The following is a 22,397-nucleotide window of genomic DNA, read 5'->3' as shown; positions in this document are numbered from 1 at the left end:
TGTCACCCTCTCTGCAGTGCCTGGCAGTGTCACCCTCTCTGCAGTCCTTGGCAGTGTCACCCTCTCTGCAGTTCCTGGCAGTGTCCCCCTCTCTGCAGTCCCTGGTATTGTCACCCTCTCTGCAGCCCCTGGCTATGTCACCCTCTCTGCCGTCTCTGGCAGTGTCATCCTCTCTGCAGTCCCTAGCAGTGTCACCCTCTCGGCCGTCTTTGGCAGTGTCACCCTCTCTGCCGTCTCTGGCAGTGTCACCCTCTCTGCCGTCTCTGGCAGTGTCACCCTTTTTGCAGTACCTGGCAGTGTCACCCTCTCTGCAGTCCTTGGAAGTGTCACCCTCTCTGCAGGCCCTGACAGTGTCACCCTCTCTGCAGTCCTTGGCAGTGTCACCATCTCTGCCGTCTCTGGCAGTGTCACCCTCTCCGCAGTCCTTGGCAGTGTCACCCTCTCTGCAGTACCTGGCAGTGTCTTCTCTCTGCTGTGCCTGGCAGTGTCACCCTCTCTGCAGTGCCTGGCCTCATACTTCCACAACAAGATCGCGGACATACACAACAGCTTCAACAACCAACCAACGCACACCACGACCGAACCACCACCCCCCACCACCACCCTCCGCGCCTGGACTCCGATCAGCACCGAAGACACCGTCCGCACGATGAACTCCATCCACTCAGGATCTCCGACCGACCCCTGCCCCCACCACGTCTACAACAAAGCCGACGCTGTCATCGCACCCCACCTGCGAGACATCATCAACACATCCTTCGACACCGTCACCTTCCCTGAGAGCTGGAAGCACGCCGAACTCAGCGCTCTACTCAAGAAACCCACAGCGGACCCCACCGAACTCAAGAATTACCGCCCCATTTCGCTCCTCCCGTTTCCAGCCAAAGTCATCGAGAAGACCGTCAACAAGCAGCTGGCCGCCTTCCTTGAGATGAATGGATCCCTCGACCCCTCACAGTCTGGCTTCCGAGCCAACCACAGCACCGAGACCGCCCTCATCGCCGCCACCGATGACATCCGAGCCCTGATGGACAACGGAGAAACAGCGGCCCTCATCCTCCTAGACCTCTCCGCGGCATTCGACACTGTCTGCCACCGCACCCTAGTACAGCGCCTCAGCAACGTCGGAATCCAGGAGAAGGCTCTGGAATGGATCATCTCCTTCCTCGACGGAAGAACACAGAGAGTCCGCCTACCACCGTACAAGTCAGAGGCCACCGAAGTCATCTGCGGCGTCCCTCAAGGATCCTCGCTGAGCCCCACCCTCTTCAACATCTACATGAGCCCCCTCGCGGCCATCGCACGCCAACACAACCTCAACATAATCTCCTACGCCGACGACACCCAGCTGATCCTCTCCCTGACCAACGACCCCGCCGCCGCCAGAGCCAATCTGCACGAAGGGATGAAAGAGGTAGCCGAGTGGATGACGACCAGCCGCCTGAAACTGAACTCAGACAAGACGGAGGTCCTCATCCTAGGCTCTTCACCCTCCGCCTGGGACGACTCCTGGTGGCCCCCCGCCCTGGGCACCGCACCCAAACCGACAGACCACGCACGCAACCTGGGCTTCATCCTGGACTCCTCTCTCTCCATGACCAGGCAAGTCAACACCGTCTCCTCGGCGTGCTTCAACATCCTACGCATGCTACGGAAGATCTTCTGGTGGATCCCCACCGAGACCAGGAAGACCGTCACCCAGGCCCTCGTCACCAGTCGACTGGACTACGGCAACGCCCTCTACGCCGGCACCACCGCCAAGCTCCAGAAGAGACTCCAGCGGATCCAGAACGCCTCAGCCAGACTCATCCTCGACATCCCGCGAACCAGCCACATCTCCGGACATCTCAGAGACCTGCATTGGCTCCCCGTCAACAAAAGAATCACCTTCCGCCTCCTCATCACCCACGCACACAAAGCCCTACACGACCAAGGCCCGAGCTACCTCAACAACCGAATCAACTTCTACGCTCCCAAACGCCACCTCCGCTCAGCCAACCACGCCCTCGCCGCCGTCCCCCGCATCCGAAGAGCGACAACAGGAGGAAGGTCCTTCTCCTACCTGGCCGCCAAGACCTGGAACTCCCTCCCGACCGACCTGCGCCTGACCCAAGACCACCTCTCCTTCAGGAAGAAGCTGAAGACCTGGCTGTTCGAGCAGTAACGGCACCCCCCTCCCCCCAGCGCCTTGAGACCCTATGGGTAGGTAGTGCGCTCTATAAATGTCCTTGATTGATTGATTGATTGTCACCCTCTCTGCAGTGCCTGGCAGTGTCACCCTCTCTGCAGTTCCTGGCAGTGTCTTCTCTCTGCAGTGCCTGGAGGTGTCACCCTCTCGGCAGGCCTTAGCAGTGTCACCCTCTCCGCAGTCCCTGGCAGTGTCACCCTCTCTGCCGTCTCTGGCAGTGTCACCCTCTCTGCAGTCCCTAGCAGTGTCACTCTCTCGGCCGTCTTTGGCAGTGTCACCCTCTTTGCAGTCCCTGGCAGTTTCACCCTTTCTGCAGTCCTTGGCAGTGTCACCCTCTCTACAGCCCAAGGCAGTGTCCACCTCTCTGCCGTCTCTGGCAGTGTCACCCTCTCCGCAGTCCCTGGCAGTGTCACCCTCTCGGCCGTCTTTGGCAGTTTCACCCTATTTGCAGTCCCTGGCAGTGTCATCCTCTCTGCAGTCCTTGGCATTGTCACCCTCTCTGCAGGCCCTGGCAGTGTCACCCTCTCTGCAGGCCTTGGCAGTGTCACCCTCTCTGTAGTCCTTGGCAGTGTCACCCTCTTTGCAGTCCCTGGCAGTTTCACCCTTTCTGCAGTCCTTGGCAGTGTCACCCTCTCTACAGCCCCTGGCAGTGTCCCCCTCTCTGCCGTCTCTGGCAGTGTCACCCTCTCCACAGTCCCTGGCAGTGTCACCCTCTCGGCCGTCTTTGGCAGTGTCACCCTCTTTGCAGTCCCTGGCAGTGTCATCCTCTCTGCAGTCCTTGGCATTGTCACCCTCTCTGCAGGTCCTGGCAGTGTCACCCTCTCTGTAGTCCTTGGCAGTGTCACCCTCTCTGCAGTCCCTGGCAGTGTCACCCTCTCGGCCGTCTTTGGCAGTGTCACCCTCTTTGCAGTCCCTGGCAGTTTCACCCTTTCTGCAGTCCTTGGCAGTGTCACCCTCTCTGCAGCCCCTGGCAGTGTCCCCCTCTCTGCCGTCTCTGGCAGTGTCACCCTCTCTGCAGGCCCTGGCAGTGTCAACCTCTCTGCAGCCCCTGGTAGTGTCACCCTCTCTGCAGCCCCTGGCAGTGTCCCCCTCTCTGCCGCCTCTGGCAGTGTCACCCTCTCATCAGTCGCTGGCAGAGTCACTCTCACTGCAGTCCCTGGCAGTGTCCCCCTCTCTGCAGGCCCTGGCAGTGTCCCCCTCTCTGCAGTCCTTGGCAGTGTCACCCTCCCTGCAGCCCCTGGTAGTGTCACCCTCTCTGCCGTCTCTGGCAGTGTCACCCTTTCTGCAGTCCCTGGCAGTGTCACCCTCTCTGCAGTCCCTGGCAGTGTCACCCTCTCTGCAGGCCCTGGCAGTGTCACCCTCTCTGCAGTCCCTGGCAGTGTCACCCTCACTGCAGGCATCCCTTCGAAGGCGGAGCTCTATGTTCTGCTCTTGGAGTCAGCCGCGCGCTCCTCTTCATTTCCTTTCGCTTGCCATGGATGCCCTTGTAGGACAAGTAGCGCGTCAGCCTTGGGTACTCAGTGTTCGCTATCAGTCACAGGAAGAGATGGGGATTAGTCCGCTTATCCCGGGGTATGCAATTTAAACCGGTTTCTTATTCAAGTTTGACAAGTTAGTGTTATTGGTAATCAAGGCTGGTTATGTGTGCTGACCTATAGATAAGAACACTGACATACGCGTAATTACTCAAAGCTGTTATTAATGAACCTGTCTATGACAGGATGATGGTCTGAAAAGAAGGTCTTGCAAGGAGAAGTTGGGCCATATGCAGTGCTGAATTTTAGCCTGTGGTTTCCGGTGCTCAGCACCAGCACTTAATCATCAACACCAGCGCTTTTCATGGGCACTAGTTAAGGACACATTCTTTTACGAGGAGATTAGGTGATGTGCCCAGCATCACAGGACGTTGAGCTGAGGCCAGACTCAAACCCGATTCCCCGGCACCAAAGTCAGCAGCTCTGGCCATTATGCCACACTCTCTACCCACTTTCAGGGTTATTGGTTGGTTCTGTTTCAGGCGGTGCTAACAGGAGAAATGGGGTGGGGCAAGCTGCCTCCTGACGAGAGCCCCTGCACTTATTTTATTTGACAAATTAGAACCCGGGCCGGGGAGGCGAAGCCGGACCAAGTAGAGGCCCGGGCAAAACGCCGTCCGGGGGCGGCGCCCCTCCCCCGGCCACCCCCTCTCAGGCATTTACATAGGGGCTAGGCCGACGGGGGCCAGGATTGGCCCCCGATGGCCCAAGCAACCCCTCCCAATCAGGGAGCAAGCTCAGGGGCCAAGGGGGGGGATAAAAGGGGGGACACCCGGGCCAGTAGCCACAAATCCCCTCCCCGGGCCAAGGGAGAAAGAAGAGGAAGAATCGTGGGCTTACCTGGACGACCGGCGGCGGAAAATCGGATTTTGGCGCCTAAATCGTGGCGCGTCGAGGACTCGGATGCTCCAGCATCGGCTCAGCCCACGCTTCACAAAGGAACAACGGGAAAGGATCGGGGGTGCTGGATGCTTCGAAGGAGCCTCGCTGTCGACTGAGCAGCAGGACGGAAGCAGAGCAGGGGCCGCCCCCATCACAGGCAGCGGGAGGAGGTATACACGGCGTCTGCGCACCGAGGGAGCCCGGGAAGCAGCGGAGGTAACGGCGGAATCAGCCGCGACCTGCTTGGCGGCACACAGGATCCCAGGCAGCTTCCCTCACTAGCGTCCCCGCCTTCACTTCCGCCCAGGGGTTTTTGAACGCGCTCGAGAAAGGCGCGCCCCCTTAAAGGGGCAGTACACGGTAGTGGATCAGTGGAGGTGAGCTGCCCAGCGCGAAAGGAGAGGATACACGGTGCGGAGGATGGCAAACAGGAAAGGGGCTACAGGGAGGAAGAAGCAGCCCCCGGCTCGCTTCAGGGAGCTACAGGAGCAGCCAGCCGCAAAGAAGGCAGACGCAAGGAAGCACAAGGAGGACGATCTGGACGAGGATCTGCGGGACATGCTAGAGCAGGCGAGGGCACTGGTGGCGCTGAAGGGCAGGAGCTGGATGGAGCAGCAAATCAGGGAAGCCCCCCCCGGGAAAGGGAAACGGCAGGGCCAGGCTTCACCGCCGCCACCACCACCAAAGAAAACGAAAAAGGGGGGGTCTGCAGCCAACACAGCGCCCCCCCGCAGGAGCAGATCACAGGCAAATACCGAGGGGACCCCTCCTCAGGCGTCCAGGAGAAAGGCCCATGCAGCAGCAGTGCAGGTGGACAGCTCGGATTCAGAAGAGGGCAGCGAAGGCGAGGGGTCTGTGGCCAGCACGGCGGCCCCTCAGGAAGGACCCAAGAAAAGCACCCTGGGTAAGCATGGACAACCACGCAGCGCACAGGGGCGAACAAGGGGGCTGGGGCCACAGGACAGACAGGGGCCACAGGCTAACACAGGTATGGAACACAACACGACAGCCCAGGGGCCGTGGCACACGCCACCCCCCTGGCAAACAGGCGCGGGCTCAGGGGGAAGGAGCTTCCAGGGGGAGGCCTGGCCGGAGGGGGTGATGCAACCACCGCCATGGTTACCCTGGTGGCAATGGCCAGGGAGTGGGGTCCCATTCCCGGGAAATGCACCTTGGGCCACAGGGGGCCCAACTAGGAGCCTTGCGGGAGACAAAGCAGCCAACCCAGGGGCACAAGGGGAGCCTCCAAGGGGCAGCCAGGGAGAAGGGACAGGTGCGGAGCTAGCTCAACAGGAGCGCACAGGGGCCACAACGGGGGAGGGCGCGGGTACAGCCGGGGCAGTCGAGGGTAAGCCAGCCTGCGAATATATGCGCCCATCCCCAAGCGAACCGCCCACGACAACAAGGTTGTAGGGTCTGGCAAACCTCATCCCACTACCAGTTAAGGAGAGAATCTGGAGGAAGGAGTTTATTGACATATTCTCCCTGCTCGAAGTAAGGCAGGCAGGCTTAGATCTCACCACGCAAGACAGGAAGGACGAGGACAGGAGGGGCCCCAGGAAACCCAGGGTGGACAGAAATATAGAAAACTGGTTGAAAGCCTTTAGGACATTAGCTTGCGTGTTTATTGAGAAATTCCCGCAGAGTGCAGCATCACTGATCCTATATGAGCAGAAGGTGCATGAGGCGCAGCAGCAGTTCCAGGGGAATGCATGGCTACAGTACGACGAAGGGTTCAGGGAAAAAATGCAGGTATGGCCAACGATAGGCTGGGACTGCCAGGACATGGAGGGCTATTCCAAACACATGGTGGCAGCCAGAGAAGGGGTGGGGTTAAAGGAGCTTAATTTTCGTCCCTACGGGAGTAAGGGCAGATTTGAAGGGCACGGGAAAGATCCCAAGGCACGGGGCCAACCAGCCACAAAATCCAACAAGGCGTGCTGGAAGTTTGACAAAGACGAGTGTAAATGGGGGACCGCGTGCAAGTTCAAGCATGAATGCGGGTCCTGTGGGGGGAACCACCCTGCGATACGATGCCGGCGAACTACAGGGCAAGCGGCAGAGAAACCAAAGCCAGAACCAAAGAAATGAGAAGCAGGCCCCAGCAGGAGGGGCCAGGGGGAGAGGGGGCGGAGGACAGGCGCTCCCAACACCCATAAGAGCAGGCAGACTATTGCAACTGTTGCACAGGTACCATAAATCAACAGACAAGGAATTATTGGCGGAGGGGTTTACGCAGGGTTTCCCCATACCATATAACAGCCCCGTTGGAACACGGGAAAGCAATAATTTGAAGTCAGTCAAAGACAACCCCGAGGCAGCTAGGCTAAAGGTGGAAAAGGAAGTTGGGTTGGGCCGGGTGGCGGGTCCTTTCCCCTCCCCACCGCTAGAGGACATGGTGATATCCCCGTTGGGCTTAGTCCCCAAGAAAGAGCCTGGTAAATTCCGTTTGATTCACCACCTGTCATACCCGGAGGGGGAGTCAGTCAACGACTGGTTGGAGCAGGGAGCATGCTCGGTGGCCTACGCCTCGGTTGACGATGCGGTGGACCTGGTTAGACAGGAGGGGGCGGGGGCCCTCATGGCCAAGTGTGATATAGAATCAGCATTCAGACTGCTGCCAGTGCACCCGGACAGCTATCATTTATTGGGCTTTAAACTGGAGGGGGGTTACTACTACGATAGGTGCCTCCCCATGGGCTGCTCAATCTCGTGCGCACATTTCGAAGCCTTTAGCAGTTTCTTAGAGTGGGAGCTGGGCCAACGGACACCGAGAGGGGGGCGGGTCCACTACCTGGACGACTTCTTGTTCGTGGGAAGGGCAGGCACAGAGGACTGCGCCAACCTCCTCAATAGCTTCGGGGCTTTGACGCAGGAGCTAGGCATCCCTCTGGCTCACGAGAAAACCGAGGGCCCCACAACGAAACTGACGTTCCTGGGGATAGAGCTGGATTCATTAGCAGGGCCATGCAGGCTGCCAACCGATAAAATAGCGGACATGCTTAGCGACATACGTAGGTTGAGGCAGCAGAAGAAGGCGACTCTGGGAGAGTTACAACAGCTACTGGGGAAATTGAATTTTGCCATGAGGGTAATTCCCGCAGGGCGCGCATTCGCCCGGCGGATAGCCTGGAGTACGAGGGGCTTGACACAGAGGCATCACAAGGTCCGCATTACACAGGGAGTGAGGGACGACCTGGTCCAATGGGAGAGTTTTCTGGCAGAGTTCAACGGCACCCTGATCTGGCGGGCCCCCTGGGTCCTGGCCAGCGAGTTAGAACTCTACACTGACGCAGCAGGGGGGTACGGCTTCGGGGCTCTCTTGGGGTCGGCGTGGTCGGCAGGGGCATGGCCGGAGGCGTGGCACGCAGCCGGGCTAACCGCGAATATATCACTGCTAGAACTTTTCCCCATAGTTGTAGCTTTCCACATCTGGGCCCCCCAACTAGCGAATAGGCAGATCACACTGTGGTCGGATAACCACGCAGTGGTGCAGGCAATCAACACAGGAGCGGCGCGTTGCCCAGCTGTAGCGACCTTGCTGAGGTTATTAGTGGGCTGCCAATTGAAAGGTAACATTGCACTGAGGGCAAGGCACATTCCGGGGGCGGAAAACTTAGTGGCGGATGCTATTTCTCGTTTCCAGTGGGAAAGATTCAGGAAGCTGGCCCCGGGAGCAGACAGGAAGATGACCCCGATGCCGGAGGAAGCGTGGGCATGGGTGGAAGCGGTTTGAGATGGCTGCTGGATAATGCACTGGCCCCAAAAACCAACAGCCGGTACCGGAAGTGCTGGAAGACTTTCAGGGCCAAAGTTGGCCTACACATGGGGCAATGGGCCAGGAAAAGGGACATCCTAGAATTCATCGACTGGGCCTTCAAGGAAGGGAAGTCAAAATTGTGGGCACAAGCACATTTAAGTGCAATAGCATATTACACAAAGATGGCAGGGCGCGACGACCAAACAAGGGCGTTTGAATGTCGGATGGCCATGAAAGGGTGGGGTAGGTTACAGCGGGCACCAGATGACGTGAGGCGCCCCATCCACTTCAGATTACTCCAGGCGATGCTGGGGGCCCTGGCCGGGATATGCTCCTCGAGGCATGAAACCTCATTGTTCCGGGCGGCATTTGCAGTAGCATTCTTCGGGGCATACAGGGTCAGCGAGTTGGTAGCACCCTCAGTGGTGGACGCGGGAACAGCGTGCATACGGAGAGAAGGGGTGGTCATACAGGATAGCCACATGGACATACTGCTAAGAAGGTCCAAGACGGACCAGGCGGGCAAGGGTGTATGGACCAGACTGCATTGCACGAACAATGCAGAGCATTGCCCAGTATGTCTACTAAGATTGCATCTAGAGGGCAATCAGGGGAAGACGGGGCCGCTATTTCAGCATAGGGATGGGTCTTTCCTCAGCCGTTTTCAGTTTATAGCGGTAATGAAGAAGGTGTTAGAATCCCTGGATCTCCCCGCACGGGAATATGGGTCGCACTCATTTCGGATTGGGGCGGCTACCACGGCGGCGGGGCTGGGCATGGGCGGGGGCGCAATTAAGGGGATAGGGCGGTGGGCATCCGGCGCTTACAAGCGTTACATACGCCCATCAATATGCTAAGCCCCCCCCCCTCTCTTCCAGATCCGGACGCTGCACACAGGAAGGTGTGGATCGTGGGGCACTCGTACGTTACGCGGGCACAACGGTGGGCAGCGGCCAGACGGGACTTTGGCGGGATCTGGCTACGAAACACCGACATAGAATGGTGGGGGCGCCCCGGGATGAGATGGGGAGAGCTGCTGTCCACGGTGCGGGATGCATTACAGCGGGGCAGCAAGCCAGACGCAGTGGTGGTCCACTTGGGCGGGAATGACTTGGCAGCAATGGGGCGGAAGGCACTCCTGGAAGACATGCAGAAGGGCCTCACGGCAGTAGCACGCATGGTACGCCCCGCAGACGTAATCTTTTCCGAAATCATAGTGAGGAACGCCTGGAGGGGGGCGATCAACATAGGGGCGGTAGAAAAGTCTAGGAGGAAACTCAACATTACTATGGCAAAAGTATGCAAGGCGAATGGCTGGGGTTTCGTACGTCACGGGTTCATAAACTTAAGATCCCCGGGGTATCACAGGGAGGACGGAGTTCACCTCACAGGGGTAGGGATGGATATGTTTCTGCTGAATATTGTAGGGGTTCTGGAGCAGAGGGGTTTCCTATGACAGTCAGGCTGAGGAGGGGTCGGCAGGGGGGGAGCTCCCTCTGATCGAGAAACCATAGGGAGCGTGGCGGAGCTAGACAGACTAAATTAACAAACTAGAGGGGAGAACCCATTAGAAGATAGATGAGAGGCTCTCGCAGTGCCTTGGGGATGCCGCACGGCAGGGGCGCTGAGGGAGCCAAAAGGGCGGCACGCCGCCAGCAAAGACTAGAGACAATACTCTCCCCATGACCCTTGGGATGCCTCACGGCAGGGGCTCAGAAGGAGAAAAAAGGCAAAGGACCCAGTCATAAGAAATTAAGTAGATACGCAAGAAAGGCACTTGGGATGCCAGCCGGCAGGGGCCTCTGGGAGAAGGAAGGGCCCACGCAGGGCGAGTGGGACGGCACTTGCGGCCCAGACAGGTCCAAACGGAGACCCGCCTAATCGGTAGCAAGCTGAAGCCTAAACCCGATAGCAGGAAACACAGAGAGGGCTCCCTCCTCTCCCAGGTGATTGATAAAGCTGGGGCAAGAATAACAATGCAACATGTACATAACCATGAGCAATGTGTGACAAATGTAGAAAGTTGTATGATGCGAATAAACTGCGACCTTTTCAGGCACCCAACAAAGTTGTCAGTGGTGATTTAAGGTAGCAGAGCATAGCGGGATGGTACGACGGGGTGAAGCAGGGAGGGGAGGTCCGCCGCCTGGATGGGGTTAACCACTGGTCATATGTCTGCCCTATCAACACTCCTTTCAACAGCAAATGTACAGCGAAGACATCTGGTGACATGTTCACCAGCATCCTGCTCCACCCTGCCATCTTGGATTCGATAGACCAGGCTGTATCAAGGTGGCAGATACCAGAACCACCCAAGAACAAATGCCCTGGAGCATGGATGTGGGCGCCACAAAATAGCGTAAAGAATTATGCTGACCATCATCACTGGGAGTATGGCCTGCAGTTACACCTGTGCACCTGACTCCAGCCTGCACCTGCCTAGCACTACTACCGGGGCAGTTCCCTACATCTACAGGCAGTGTCTCGGAAGCGTGCAAACGACATTAGCACCTTAGAGGGTAAAAGTGAAAATTCAGCATATATAAAAATAGTGGCAACAAAGAAACTGCATTTCGAAAAAGCCTACAACTAACAAAGAGCTGTAAGGGTGACACTGAGGGACCGATTCACGAAGGGACTTGCGACTCGTAAAGTTACGGCTGCAGTCTCCGCACTCGGTGCAGAATGTCTGCACTTGGGGCGAAACCCCCGCACTGAGCACTGCAATGCGCAGATTCTGCCGTGTGCAGAGATTCCCGCCACAGCCTGCTAACCTTTTTCTGTCATCACTTTCTATTTAACCAATGGAAAGAAGCAGCATATGCGAACGTGCGCAAATGGTGTTCTGTTTACATCAGCACTCTTTTCTGTGACTGACTGTTTCCTGACTGCCGCTGCCGTTTTTTAAGGGAATTAGTTTAGTCTGAGGTCTGAAAAAGTGCTTTAAAGTGCTAAAAAGGGGATATGTTGGCGCTATCTTACACCTAGTCATTTATTTACCCAATTAGGTGCCACATAGAGTGGTGGCTTTTCACTGTAAAGGGTTTTAGGCTCTCCAGGTGCGTGGCTATCAATCCACCAAAATACCTGGGGTAGCAGAAGTGACATCACACACCCATAATGACATCACAAGAAGTGACATCATATAACCTTATGTCTTCAACGGACGTGATGTTGTATGACTGAAACCCTATTGACCTCCCAAAAATTGACATTACTGAAGTTTCATAATAACTGCATGACTAATATAACAACAGGAGACAGACAAATGTTTATTAGGGTGCTGACATGACCTTTGGAACTGTGGGCCAGAGGGAGTTCTCCTGCGGAGAAAATGTAGGGAAAAAACGGGGTAAACAGTTCATTTTAAAAAACTATTTTCACATAAATTTGTAAAAAGCCATGGGATCTAAAAATACACTTGTTAAATATTCAGGTCCTTTCATAGTGTGCCAAGTCAATGAAACCTCTGTATCTATAGCATAGTGCCTCCCAGACCATGAATTAGATTTTTGTTTTTGAATAGGAATCTACATAAGTCTCCCCACTCGGGTTCAAGTGATGAACTTTTTGCCTTGTGTTAACTTTTCAATAAGGTATGATGCCCCGTACTCAAATAAGCACTCTCGTACCGGGAGATTGCCTGATTTGATGTTTATCTTTTTTCTTTTAGATTTTGTATCACATTTTCACATATACATAGGATATTTACATACTGCACCGTGACAATACAAAATAATTAGTGTATAACAACGTTTAGGCCAATGTGTGACACTGTAACTTGCACATGAAATATCTTTACACAGGGTGACATATAGTTCAACAGTACATATATACAACATGTATTTACAGGTACTTTACACCTCAAGACTTCTGAGGATGAATTCTAAGTGTGGCCAGGCTTCTATTGATGGGACGTGTGTCCTTCTACTATCCGTTGTTGGGACCTGATTCCCTTAGGTCCTCTCTCTTTGTTGTATATTGACACTATTCTATGGCCCTTGGGATGAATAAGAAACAAGCAGATGAGAGTGACAATAAAGTCAATCGCTGTGCATAACAGTGTGTTCTAAGCCCACGGCAAGTTTTTGGAATGGTCCAAAAGAGGCTGTTGACTACAGACAGCTGAAAGGTGTATGATAGGTGAGGCATAAAAAATAACTCCGTTGTGTCATGGGTACCCTGAAAATGTCAAGAGTGCCTACAATGACATACAATGTGCCAGTGCCAGAATTGTGCCATTAATTGTGTCCATATGCCATGTGCAACCCTTATATCAAAAAATACCTCTAGTATGTCACTGACAGCATTTTATCATGGTTGCTGCCACCCTTATCCTTCGTTATGCCAAGAATTTCCTCCAGTATGTTAGTGACAGCATTTTGCCACAGGTGTCACAAATGCCAGCAATTACATCTAGTATAGCAGTACCAGTATTTTACCATTAGCCCAAAGTTACCTTTAGTATGCTAATGCCAGAACTTGGTTGCAGATGCCTGTCCTGCTAAGAATTATATGCCCAGTGTGACAGCGCCAGTATTTCGCAACAGGTGCATCTATAAGCCAAAAATCACCTTCAGTATGCCAGAGCAAATGGCAGGCTTGCAAGCATAGCACCAGAGTATCACTTATGTTCGTTTACATTCACTCATTCTCTCTCACTCAGTCTCAATCACTAATTTTCACTCACTTGCACTCACACATTCATTCTCATTCACTTTCACTAATCTTATTCTCACTGATTCTCGCTCATTGTTACGATTCACTCAAACTTTCTTGTACTTACTCTCACTTCCTTCACTTATTCTTACTCAGCTCTGCTTACTCTGACTCATTCTTGCGCATTCATTCACACTCACCCTTTCTCTCACACATTCATGCTTTCTCACTCTTACTCTCATTCACGCATTCTCACTTTTTCTCACCCCCTCAGATGTACTAATTTTTACCGAAAGTTGCGCTCACTGCTACTCATTCTCATTCACGCTTACTCTCACCCACATTCTCTATCATGCCCTCACACTCATTCTTGCTCATTCATTCTCATTCATCCACTCTCACTCACTTGCAGTTACTTTTATTCTCACTTGCTCCGACATACTCATACTCACTTACTGACAGTCAGTTTCATTAATTCTTATTCCCTACTTGTCACTCAGTCTCACTCTCACTCACACACACGCACGTGTTCACACATACAGACACAACACATACTTTAAAGTATTTTTTATACCTATCCCTGCTGCCAGTTAAGATCCCGTTCCAGCTCCTAGTCCCAGCTCCTAGTTCCAATTTGTATTACACTATCAGGAAATAATAAGATATTATTCACTAATACTGTGATAAAAAATGGACAGAAATAAAGCAGGGCAGAATCCTGATGCCCATAAGGGCTCACCACCCCTGTGTTCTTGGCACTGATTTGCCACTTGAGGGGACAGGGATCCCAAAGGCCATGTTAGGAGTCGCAAGAGGAAAGCCAGTGGTCACAGCTGCAGCCCCTGGTAGCCCCTAAATATCTTAGACTTGGTGTTCTTGGCACTCTGGACTGATTTCCAGAAGGTGTGTTTAAAGGGTTTTTCGTGGGCTGGTGGGACATTCTGAGGCGCTTAGCAGCTGAAACCGAGCAGCAAGGTCTGCGAGTGGTGTGCTTGCTGAGTGGGCGGGCCCGATTCTTTAAAGAGGAAATGCGAGGTTGGAGTGTGGAAGGCAGGAATGGTGGATGCTGGCGACTGAAAATTGTCTGAAAACAACCATTTTCCGGTTCCAATAAATGACCTGGTTCTGTTGCTCTCTTCGACAGTCATGGGTCAGGAGAGTTCCACTGAGAGGTGGGTCCGGTAGCCTCAGGGCCCAGGCTAGGTGTGGCTGCCCTTTGACCTGGCCGGATTATATAAGTGTCAGGTGGTAGGCCCTTTAAGTGCAGCACGTACACTTTTCTGAATGGTATTCTTTCCTCTGATTGCTCCCAGAGGAGGCAGGTCGTTATGTTAAATTCACAGATGTTCAGCAGCATTTTGTTATAGAACTTTAACAGGAGGCAACATGCAATAAAAATACATTTGCGGAGTTGCAGGAAATCAATGAATGTGAATGAAACTGGCGAAAGATCATCGGAATGCAGTTATCTCATCATCCTTATTTGTTTTAAAAGCCATAGAAAAGACCTTCCATGTGATTCCATTTGAGCTATTAGAGATAGTAGTCCTTGCATTAGCCCTTCCTCATAGCGGCTACTGCAATGGGCTGCACTTAAATCTACACAAGGGACCGGTGACTGTGCTGCAGACAGTGTAGTATAGGGGCACTTGGGGTGGACGGAAATTGCATGGCTGCGCCAAGCAACTGTGAGTTGAAGTCCCCAGAATGGGTCCTTTTTAGTACGAATATCCCTGGCTCGCGGTCTTTTCTGGGGTCTTCTGGTCCCATTCACCACCAGCTTTATGCCAGGGATGCAGGTTGAGGCATGTTAGCTCTCCCTGTGTTTAAGGAAGGATTCAGGTGGGGGCCGGGCTGTGCTTGTGCCCTCTGCCCCTGCTATTTATCGGGTCTGGCATTGTGGCAATAGCTCATTTCACCGGGCAACTACAAGAGTAGTGCCATCTCCCTCTGGGTATAGGACTGCAGCCGACTTCTACTCAGCGCCTTGTCGGGCATAGAAGTCTCATAGGTTCAGACACAGGAGTAGATAAAGGGAAAGGGACTGCAGCGCCAGGCTCTCTAAAAAGCAGACTCCAGGCTGCTTTTTCCCAAAGACAAACTGCTGACTAAAGCTGAGAGTAAAAAAACAGAGAAAAGATCCTTGCATCACGTGTGCACTCCTTTTGCCTATCATACAACCTCCGGCTTCTCTGGCACCAGCTCCGTCAATCCATATGGGTTCCACACTCTTTGAGCGGTTTGCTATATATATTTTGACATGGGGTATAATTACATTATTATAATTACATTAGATATTTTTTCATATCCAAGCTAAATTTACTTTAATGTTCATATTTGAGTTCTAGTACTCCTGTAGCTCTTGTGTTTTTTCTTTCTGAAGATCCATTTCCTCACAGGGCTTAGGCTATCCTCTCATGTCTTCACTGAGCCAGGAGAGTGGCCTTCAGTGTCTCTGCTCCTCCATCCCATTCTTTTGGTTTCTGCTCTCTCTTCTTCTCTGCTGGGCACGCCAGGGCTTCCAACTTTGCATCCAGGTAAAGGACGGACAGGTTCAATGTGTCTTCCTATGGCATCTTCAACGTTTGAAGATCAATGTTAAGTGACCAAATGCATACCTTAAGACCTTTTATGTGAATGAAAGAAGCAAAAAGAAACTTTGAAATGAAGCATGTAGACAAATGGATTAAAACGGATGATTGAACTCATGGTGGAGTCTTTTGGATATTTCCTGAACTGGCTCTGCGACTGATGGATGGAGAGTCACGTCGCTCCACCTGTTATGAAGTATCTTCAACGTTTGGGCATACAAGGGTTAGGTCGGGACTAGGGCAGACCACCTGCCATGATTCAGCCCCTCTCTCATCCTTCTGTGAACCCCGCCCCTCGGCCCCTTTCTCCCCTCTCTTGTTCTGTAATCCGAATTCTTGCATTCCACAGAATCTCTGATTCTACCTTCATTCTTCGGGTTCCCTAACATCACCCACCTCTATGAGTTGGATCGCACCTCTTCTGGGTGCAACTCATAGCATACACTACAAGGGTGAATATAGAAAGCTCGTTGTTAAAAGCTGCCCTCTGCCCCTCCTGAATGGACTCTTCAGAGCTTATCCTATGATGGTGATACTAAGGTTTCTCTTCTGGCACGTATGAGTGTACTCCGTATGGGGTTTACTGGTTGCTTAGGAGTTCCTACAGTGCTTGGGCTTCTGGAGTTTATGGGTGGACGTCCATATAATATTCACTTGCCACTTCAATATCTCTCCAAGGGTGGGGTTCTGTCACCCTTAGATGGATTCCCTAAAGTATTCCCTGGTTGCCTAGTCATACTGCCAGGACCTTGGCTTCTGTCACTCCTAGGCGGACTCTAGGTAGAACTCTAAAGTGCCAAATCCTCTCGCAGTGAGTCGTTCATCTGTTACTAAGCAGATTCAATACAGGATTTTCTGGTTGCTTTGCTGTGCCTCCAGAAGTGTGGCTTTTGTCAGTACTGGATTGACTCCACATAGAACCTTCTTCAGGGGTTAGGATTCTGATGCTCCTGGGTGGACCAAATATTTGTTGACCTGATGATTTAACAGTTCCTATGCCTGTCACACCTGTATAGACACTTATATTATATAATCCCTTTGATTCATATTAAGGGTGGCTTCTACTTTATCATAACTGCCATCCTATAAACCCACATGCACAATGGCTTCTATTCTCTATACACTGCATAATTAAGCATGGCAATGCTACCGCACCACGTTTAGAGCGTTCCTCCAAATCTCATGCACCATCATATACTCTGAAAGAGCGCGCAGAAATCTGCTTCATGAACCCCGTCCAGGTTATGAAGCAATATGTGAATGCTACAGTAAAATATTACATTAAGGACAGGATAGCAATTTCATATTTCTACTCTAAGACCCAGAAGGTAGTACTTTTGAGTAGGTTTCTTTCAAAAACTTTTATCTGAGCTTTCTTTCACAGATCAATTTAGCGAAAATAGCAAATTAAGACCACCAACCGGAAAAAAGATACAAAAACTTGATTTTCACACCAACCCATTCAAGAAACAAGCATTGGCAAAACCAATAGGTCCGGCCTTAACCGGCGTGTTTTTTTCCCCCAAACATATTCAATAGACATTAAAAGTGCAAAAGTAATACAAAGTGAACCTATAGAAATGCATAAAAGTGGTGTTCATATGTTTGCAAAAGAAGTCAATAACAAATGCCCCATCATAAAAATACGTTTGAAAAAAACTAAGAAAAATCAGAAATGGTAACAGAGACTAGCTTGCCATCCTTAGCACTGAAGTGGACTCCTTTGAATGTGGATGTGCACATGTGCATGAACAAAATAATGTCACTCACAGTAAAGAAAGCCAGTGGCTGAATTGGACTGACCCATTGCCCCATGCTATAGTCTGTGGTCGGCAGAATCATATTGTGAAAGGCACTTAAACAGACCACTGTATGAAGGACTGACCAAAAGCCCTTCAGGGGATGGATGTATGTCATTTTTATTAGGTTTTGTAAAAATGAGACTGGTGACAAAGTTATAGCTGTCTCTATGCTAGGCCTAAAAAACACGTGCACTAACATTCCCTGAAAAAAGCGGTATACTAGGGCTGTATTGGTCATTCTGCCACTCTGAAATTTTCCCTGTAGACTGCAGGCTTGGATGCGAGCAGGATGAGCGGCCATGATCCATAAATGTCCCTGTGGCTCCATGCCAGTCACTAGCGAGGCCAGTTCGAACAATTTTACTAGGGCTTCTTTAGGTTTAGAACATTTTTATCAGGGCTGATTTAGGTTTTGAACAATTTTATCAGGGCAGATTTACGTTTTCAGTCTAGCTGCTAAAATCCACCCGAAATAAACAAAGGAAAATTTCGGAATACAAATACCATAGCATGTAGATTAATGATAGTTTCAGTAACAAATATCAACTTTGTCCTACCTCCTAAGCTCACATTTTTTTAAAATAAATATTTATGTTATTCAAAATCCATATGATAAAGAAACAACACTGCATGCTGCGAAATGGAATGTGAAAAGATATGTACTACTTTTATTTTCTTCCTAGTGGTACAAGAACTAGTGCATCATTCAGATTCCAAGCTTACTGGCCAAGATGTTCTCCTTTGATGTGAGTATGACTGGTTAGAGGAGCTTGAGCTGGTGGAAGTGTGCTCGAGTTTGGTTGCGCCCAATGGAGATAGAGGTTGCTTTGACACTTCGGGGGCACTGGCCTGTCCTAAACATGTTCCCTTCCTGAACCCTACTCAGAATTTGATATTGTGAAATCTTCCAGGTCCTGTCCAATGCAAACAGCTCTCTTATGCATATTTACTCACAGGTTGTACAGAAGCCACTCCGGATAACTAGATATTTCCTGGTACGGAGGAAGTTGGGTGTGGCTTCCTGGTGCTCTTAATATGTCTGAATCAAGGCGTGAGCTAACATAATAATCCAGCTCTTGACGTGAATGATTATTTCCATTTAGGAGCTAATCCCTCTGACCTGTTGTACTCTCCTAAGGGAATCCTTACTCTAACTCAGTGATACTCAAAGTACGGCCTGGGGGCCGCATGCGGCCCTCCTGAGATTTCCATGCGGCCTCCTGGGCAGCAGCAGCACTGGGCTGCTGTTGACTTGATCACCACTAACATGGAAACAAATGTTACATTTACAGCAATCCCTTATTTAAAGGTTAATTGCAGGTAGGGAAAGGAAGCAGCTTGGCCCTTAAGTTTAGGAACACCTTCATTATTAAAGACAGCCACTAGATATACAGGGTTTGCTTTCCCTACATCCTCTTCACATCCCCCGCAGCCCCCGATGGCATTAGTGCAGCCCTCGGACACACCATAGACCAAACTTTGCGGCCCCTGGGAAAATGTTTATGAGTACCCATGCTCTTGTTGAAGCCATCTCAAGAGGTGCATTCTTAAATAAAACACCAATTAACAAGAAATGTCTCCTTGGCACAGGACTTCACAGTAGGGCGTAGCAGCTGCTCGCAGATGTAGAACGTATACTTATCACCAGGACTTGCAATAAGGGTTTAACAGTCACTTGTAGATGATGTGTTCATAAGAGAGTCGAGCATATTTGCGATCCCATTGGCTGAGTGATGGCAGTGAGAGCAAGTGTTATTGGCCTCTGCTGATGGCCAGATGGTATAAACATGCCACAAGGACACCCTGAGTGGGGAATTCCGGGTCACACACTCAGCCCACTTTGCTTATCTGAGGTGTGGCCATGTCTCACAGCAGCAGGGAGTTTCAAGCCCCAGAGTGACTGATCTTTCTGACCACAGCCGCCTGCCTGGTGTTTTACTGCCTTCAGATGAGTCCTCTGAAACCTGCATTCATGTTAACTTCTCCTTTCCAATGCAATTAAGACAGAATAATAAAATGAACCACAAGTGAACTCACAAGAGGGTCATACAAAGCCGTTTTCATCTAGTAAATAACCAAAGCAGGAGGAATTAATTCTCCTGTGGAAAGTTCATACTACTCCACAGGACACTCATGCCCACTGTCCGCAGGGTCGAAACACAGGGAGTCTCCTTAGATTCCCAATCAACAATGGAGAACGAGGTTGTGAAAGTCACCATAATCCACCTACCCCATACATCCATGTGGCAGCGATCTTCAGTTATTTTGCACCATTCACAAAGGCACCACGTTGCAATTTGGGTCGTGTATTCAGTGCCTTAATGTTCTTGTGGGTAAATATTCTGCATACATTTTTGTTTGAGGATAGCAATACTCCGCAAAATTATAAAATTGCACAGAAAAATTATGCATACATGATCAAGCTTGACTTGTTTTAATTTAGGTGAAAATTCCCTTCCCAATGCCCTATTATGAGCTGAGTGAAGCAGAATTCGCTTGTGGAATTCATGTTTGGGCCGTTGGCTTGCTCCTGAATTTGCCTGGGGCAGTAATAAGGGAACCAATTTTACCAGCCTGAAAATTTGGTTGGTTAAATCGCCTTGGTAATAACTGCATTACAGACCAGGGGTGTACTTTTGGCTGTTTGGTACCCCTGGAGACCTACTGTAGGCGCAATGTGTATTCCCAACACCAGAAGATACTTCAATGAACACCAAATTTCAAGACCCTGTGAGTTGTAACCGGCCACTCTTTAAACTACACCCAGTGCCTCTCAGCAGCTGCCAGATTACAAGTAACTGGCTACTGGAACTTTGAACCCAGTCTTTTCACCTGAAAACGAGAATATTTTGTAGGTTGTGCATTATAGTTTGTCTGGTGGCTTTAAGGAAGTTAACATGTTTTTCCAGGTACTCAAGCCCACTGAGTTATCCTTCCTTGCACCATGGCCACTGAAAACTAGGATGCAGAGTAGACTATCATAGCAGAATGGATGCATTTGCTGCATTCTGACATCACTAATTCTGTCTTGAGAAGGGCAAGTTGTTCAAGCAAAAACAAAGGGTCTGATTTATATGGTTTGACGGACTACTGTGTTGTGGTCATGAAACGACATCAGGCTCCAGGTATGGAACCTTAGGTCATGGTTGCTCGGGTTTGGGGAATCGAATGTGGGATGCAGGAGGACTGGAGTATTGCAGAGAGCGCTAACGGCTAGAAGACGTATTTCTCAACTGTTGTACACCTCCAGGCAAGATTGATGAATAAAGCAACTATTGATTGCATTTCCGAGTGTTTTCATCTTTTACACACTGTCTAACACTTTTAGGGATGATCACTAGCGCAGCCGTCATCTTTATACCTTGAAGAGAACCACTGTCACATCGAGTTCCTTCAAGGTACAAAAAAATCAGATAGACGTCCGCCATCAGTTTTGAACGCCATCCACCAAACCTTAGACATTTTTTTTTGCTTTACATAATCAGTTTTGAAAAACACAAAACTAATCGGTCCCACACCTTTGGAGGTTTCTCCAAGGACGTGGGGGGGGGGGGGTGTCATTTTTTTTCTTCTGTCCCTTACCGACCGTATTTCCTGGCAGCGACAGACAGTAAGAAAACAAGCATTGGCATAGCCAATAGGTCTCGCTTTTGGGTCCTTATAAGTATTTAATTATGCAGCACAATATCCTTGGTGCAACAACATCAACTGTTGCATAGCTAAACACTTATAAGGTCCCAAAGGCGAGACCTATTGGCTATGCCAATGCTTGTTAATCTTTCCTATGCTGCAACCCAACATAAACTAGTCGCGTATTCACTCTTCTACAAGCCTTCAAACTTGTAAGTAACACCCCACTTACACAAGGTTGTGACATAAGACTTATTGAATTCCTGTGCCCTTTGCATACGTCTACCGAAATGGTAGTGCTCCGAGATCGTAATCACTTTTGGTAGATAGTCCCTAAACCAATTTAGCCAATCATATCTCAAACTCATTAAGATTGTCAGTATCACTTCCACTTAGGTCAGGTAAATGTTCGAGGACCTCTTGACCTTCAGGTCCATAGCAGTGCAGTAACAAATAAGTCTTTCTCCCAGCACTTAGTGAGACACTACACACAAATGCGTAATTCATAAAGACCATTTTACACATAGACCACCTAATGGGTGGTTTTCCTGGATTAGACAAAAAGAAGGGTGGAGGCATAACAATCTGCATCTTTAAGAGGAGCACAGTAAATAGATACCAGAAGCAAAGCCCAGGACCTAAATATCAGAACACCAATGTGTGACTTTCACACCTTAGACAATAAACATACCCATCACCCCGGAGTGCAGTTCACACCCGAAAATGACCTAAAAAATTTCAGCTTACTGTCCTAACACTAAGAGATAAAAGTACATTCTTTTTAACTAGGTATTTTTGAAGCTAAGCAATTATGAAAAATTAGCCACTCAAACATTAAGCGATTAAAAATGTTTTAAAAGAAATGGTGCGCGCTTCACCATTGTAAATCCACCAGCAGACACGCAGAAGAAAGATCACATAATATTACCATTCACCATAGTTCATAAACAAAGACCAAAATGATATGCAGTAATGCGCCTTGAAGACTCTGTTTATATTTACCTGCATTCAGTCTGAGTACAGAGATGGCAGGGGGAAGAGGATAGACACCTAGCAAGATCGAAGGAAGAGAGAAAGTGGGAGGGGGAAGAGGAGGTGCCATGCAGAGAGAGGAAGAGGAGGTGCAAGAAGAGGCAACGATAGGCAGAGGTAGGCGCTGAAGTCGAGAACATGGACTAAGTAGGCAAGAGATATGTAGGAAGAGGAAAGTATTAGCAGAAGGGGAACAGTCAGGTGATGGAGGGATGCAGGGAGAGAGTAGTAGTGGATTTAAGGTGGGGACAGGGTGGTAGAGAGCAAGAAAAGGGAATGAAGCACAGATGAGAACACAGGAGAGGGCAGAAAGAAGGC

At 50.5% G+C, this 22,397-nt stretch overlaps 2 protein-coding genes across 3 annotated transcripts in view; one reads left to right on the top strand and one right to left on the bottom strand.

The window, feature by feature from the left end:
- CRACR2B (calcium release activated channel regulator 2B) overlaps positions 1-22,397 on the bottom strand; it is a 351,421-nt gene that overhangs the window by 280,308 nt on the left and 48,716 nt on the right. The window lies entirely within an intron of this gene.
- Positions 7,001-8,341, top strand: LOC146860883 (uncharacterized). The gene has a single exon (XM_085646177.1). It carries the CDS (start codon positions 7,001-7,003, stop codon positions 8,339-8,341), a length of 1,341 nt encoding a protein of 446 aa, XP_085502303.1.

The sequence above is a fragment of the Triturus cristatus genome, chromosome 3_1, assembly GCF_964204655.1.
Source record: "Triturus cristatus chromosome 3_1, aTriCri1.1, whole genome shotgun sequence".
In the NCBI taxonomy this organism is placed as follows: Eukaryota; Metazoa; Chordata; class Amphibia; order Caudata; family Salamandridae; genus Triturus; species Triturus cristatus.
Note: the sequence above shows the minus strand (reverse complement) of the source record. Positions and strands in the feature narration are given on the sequence as shown.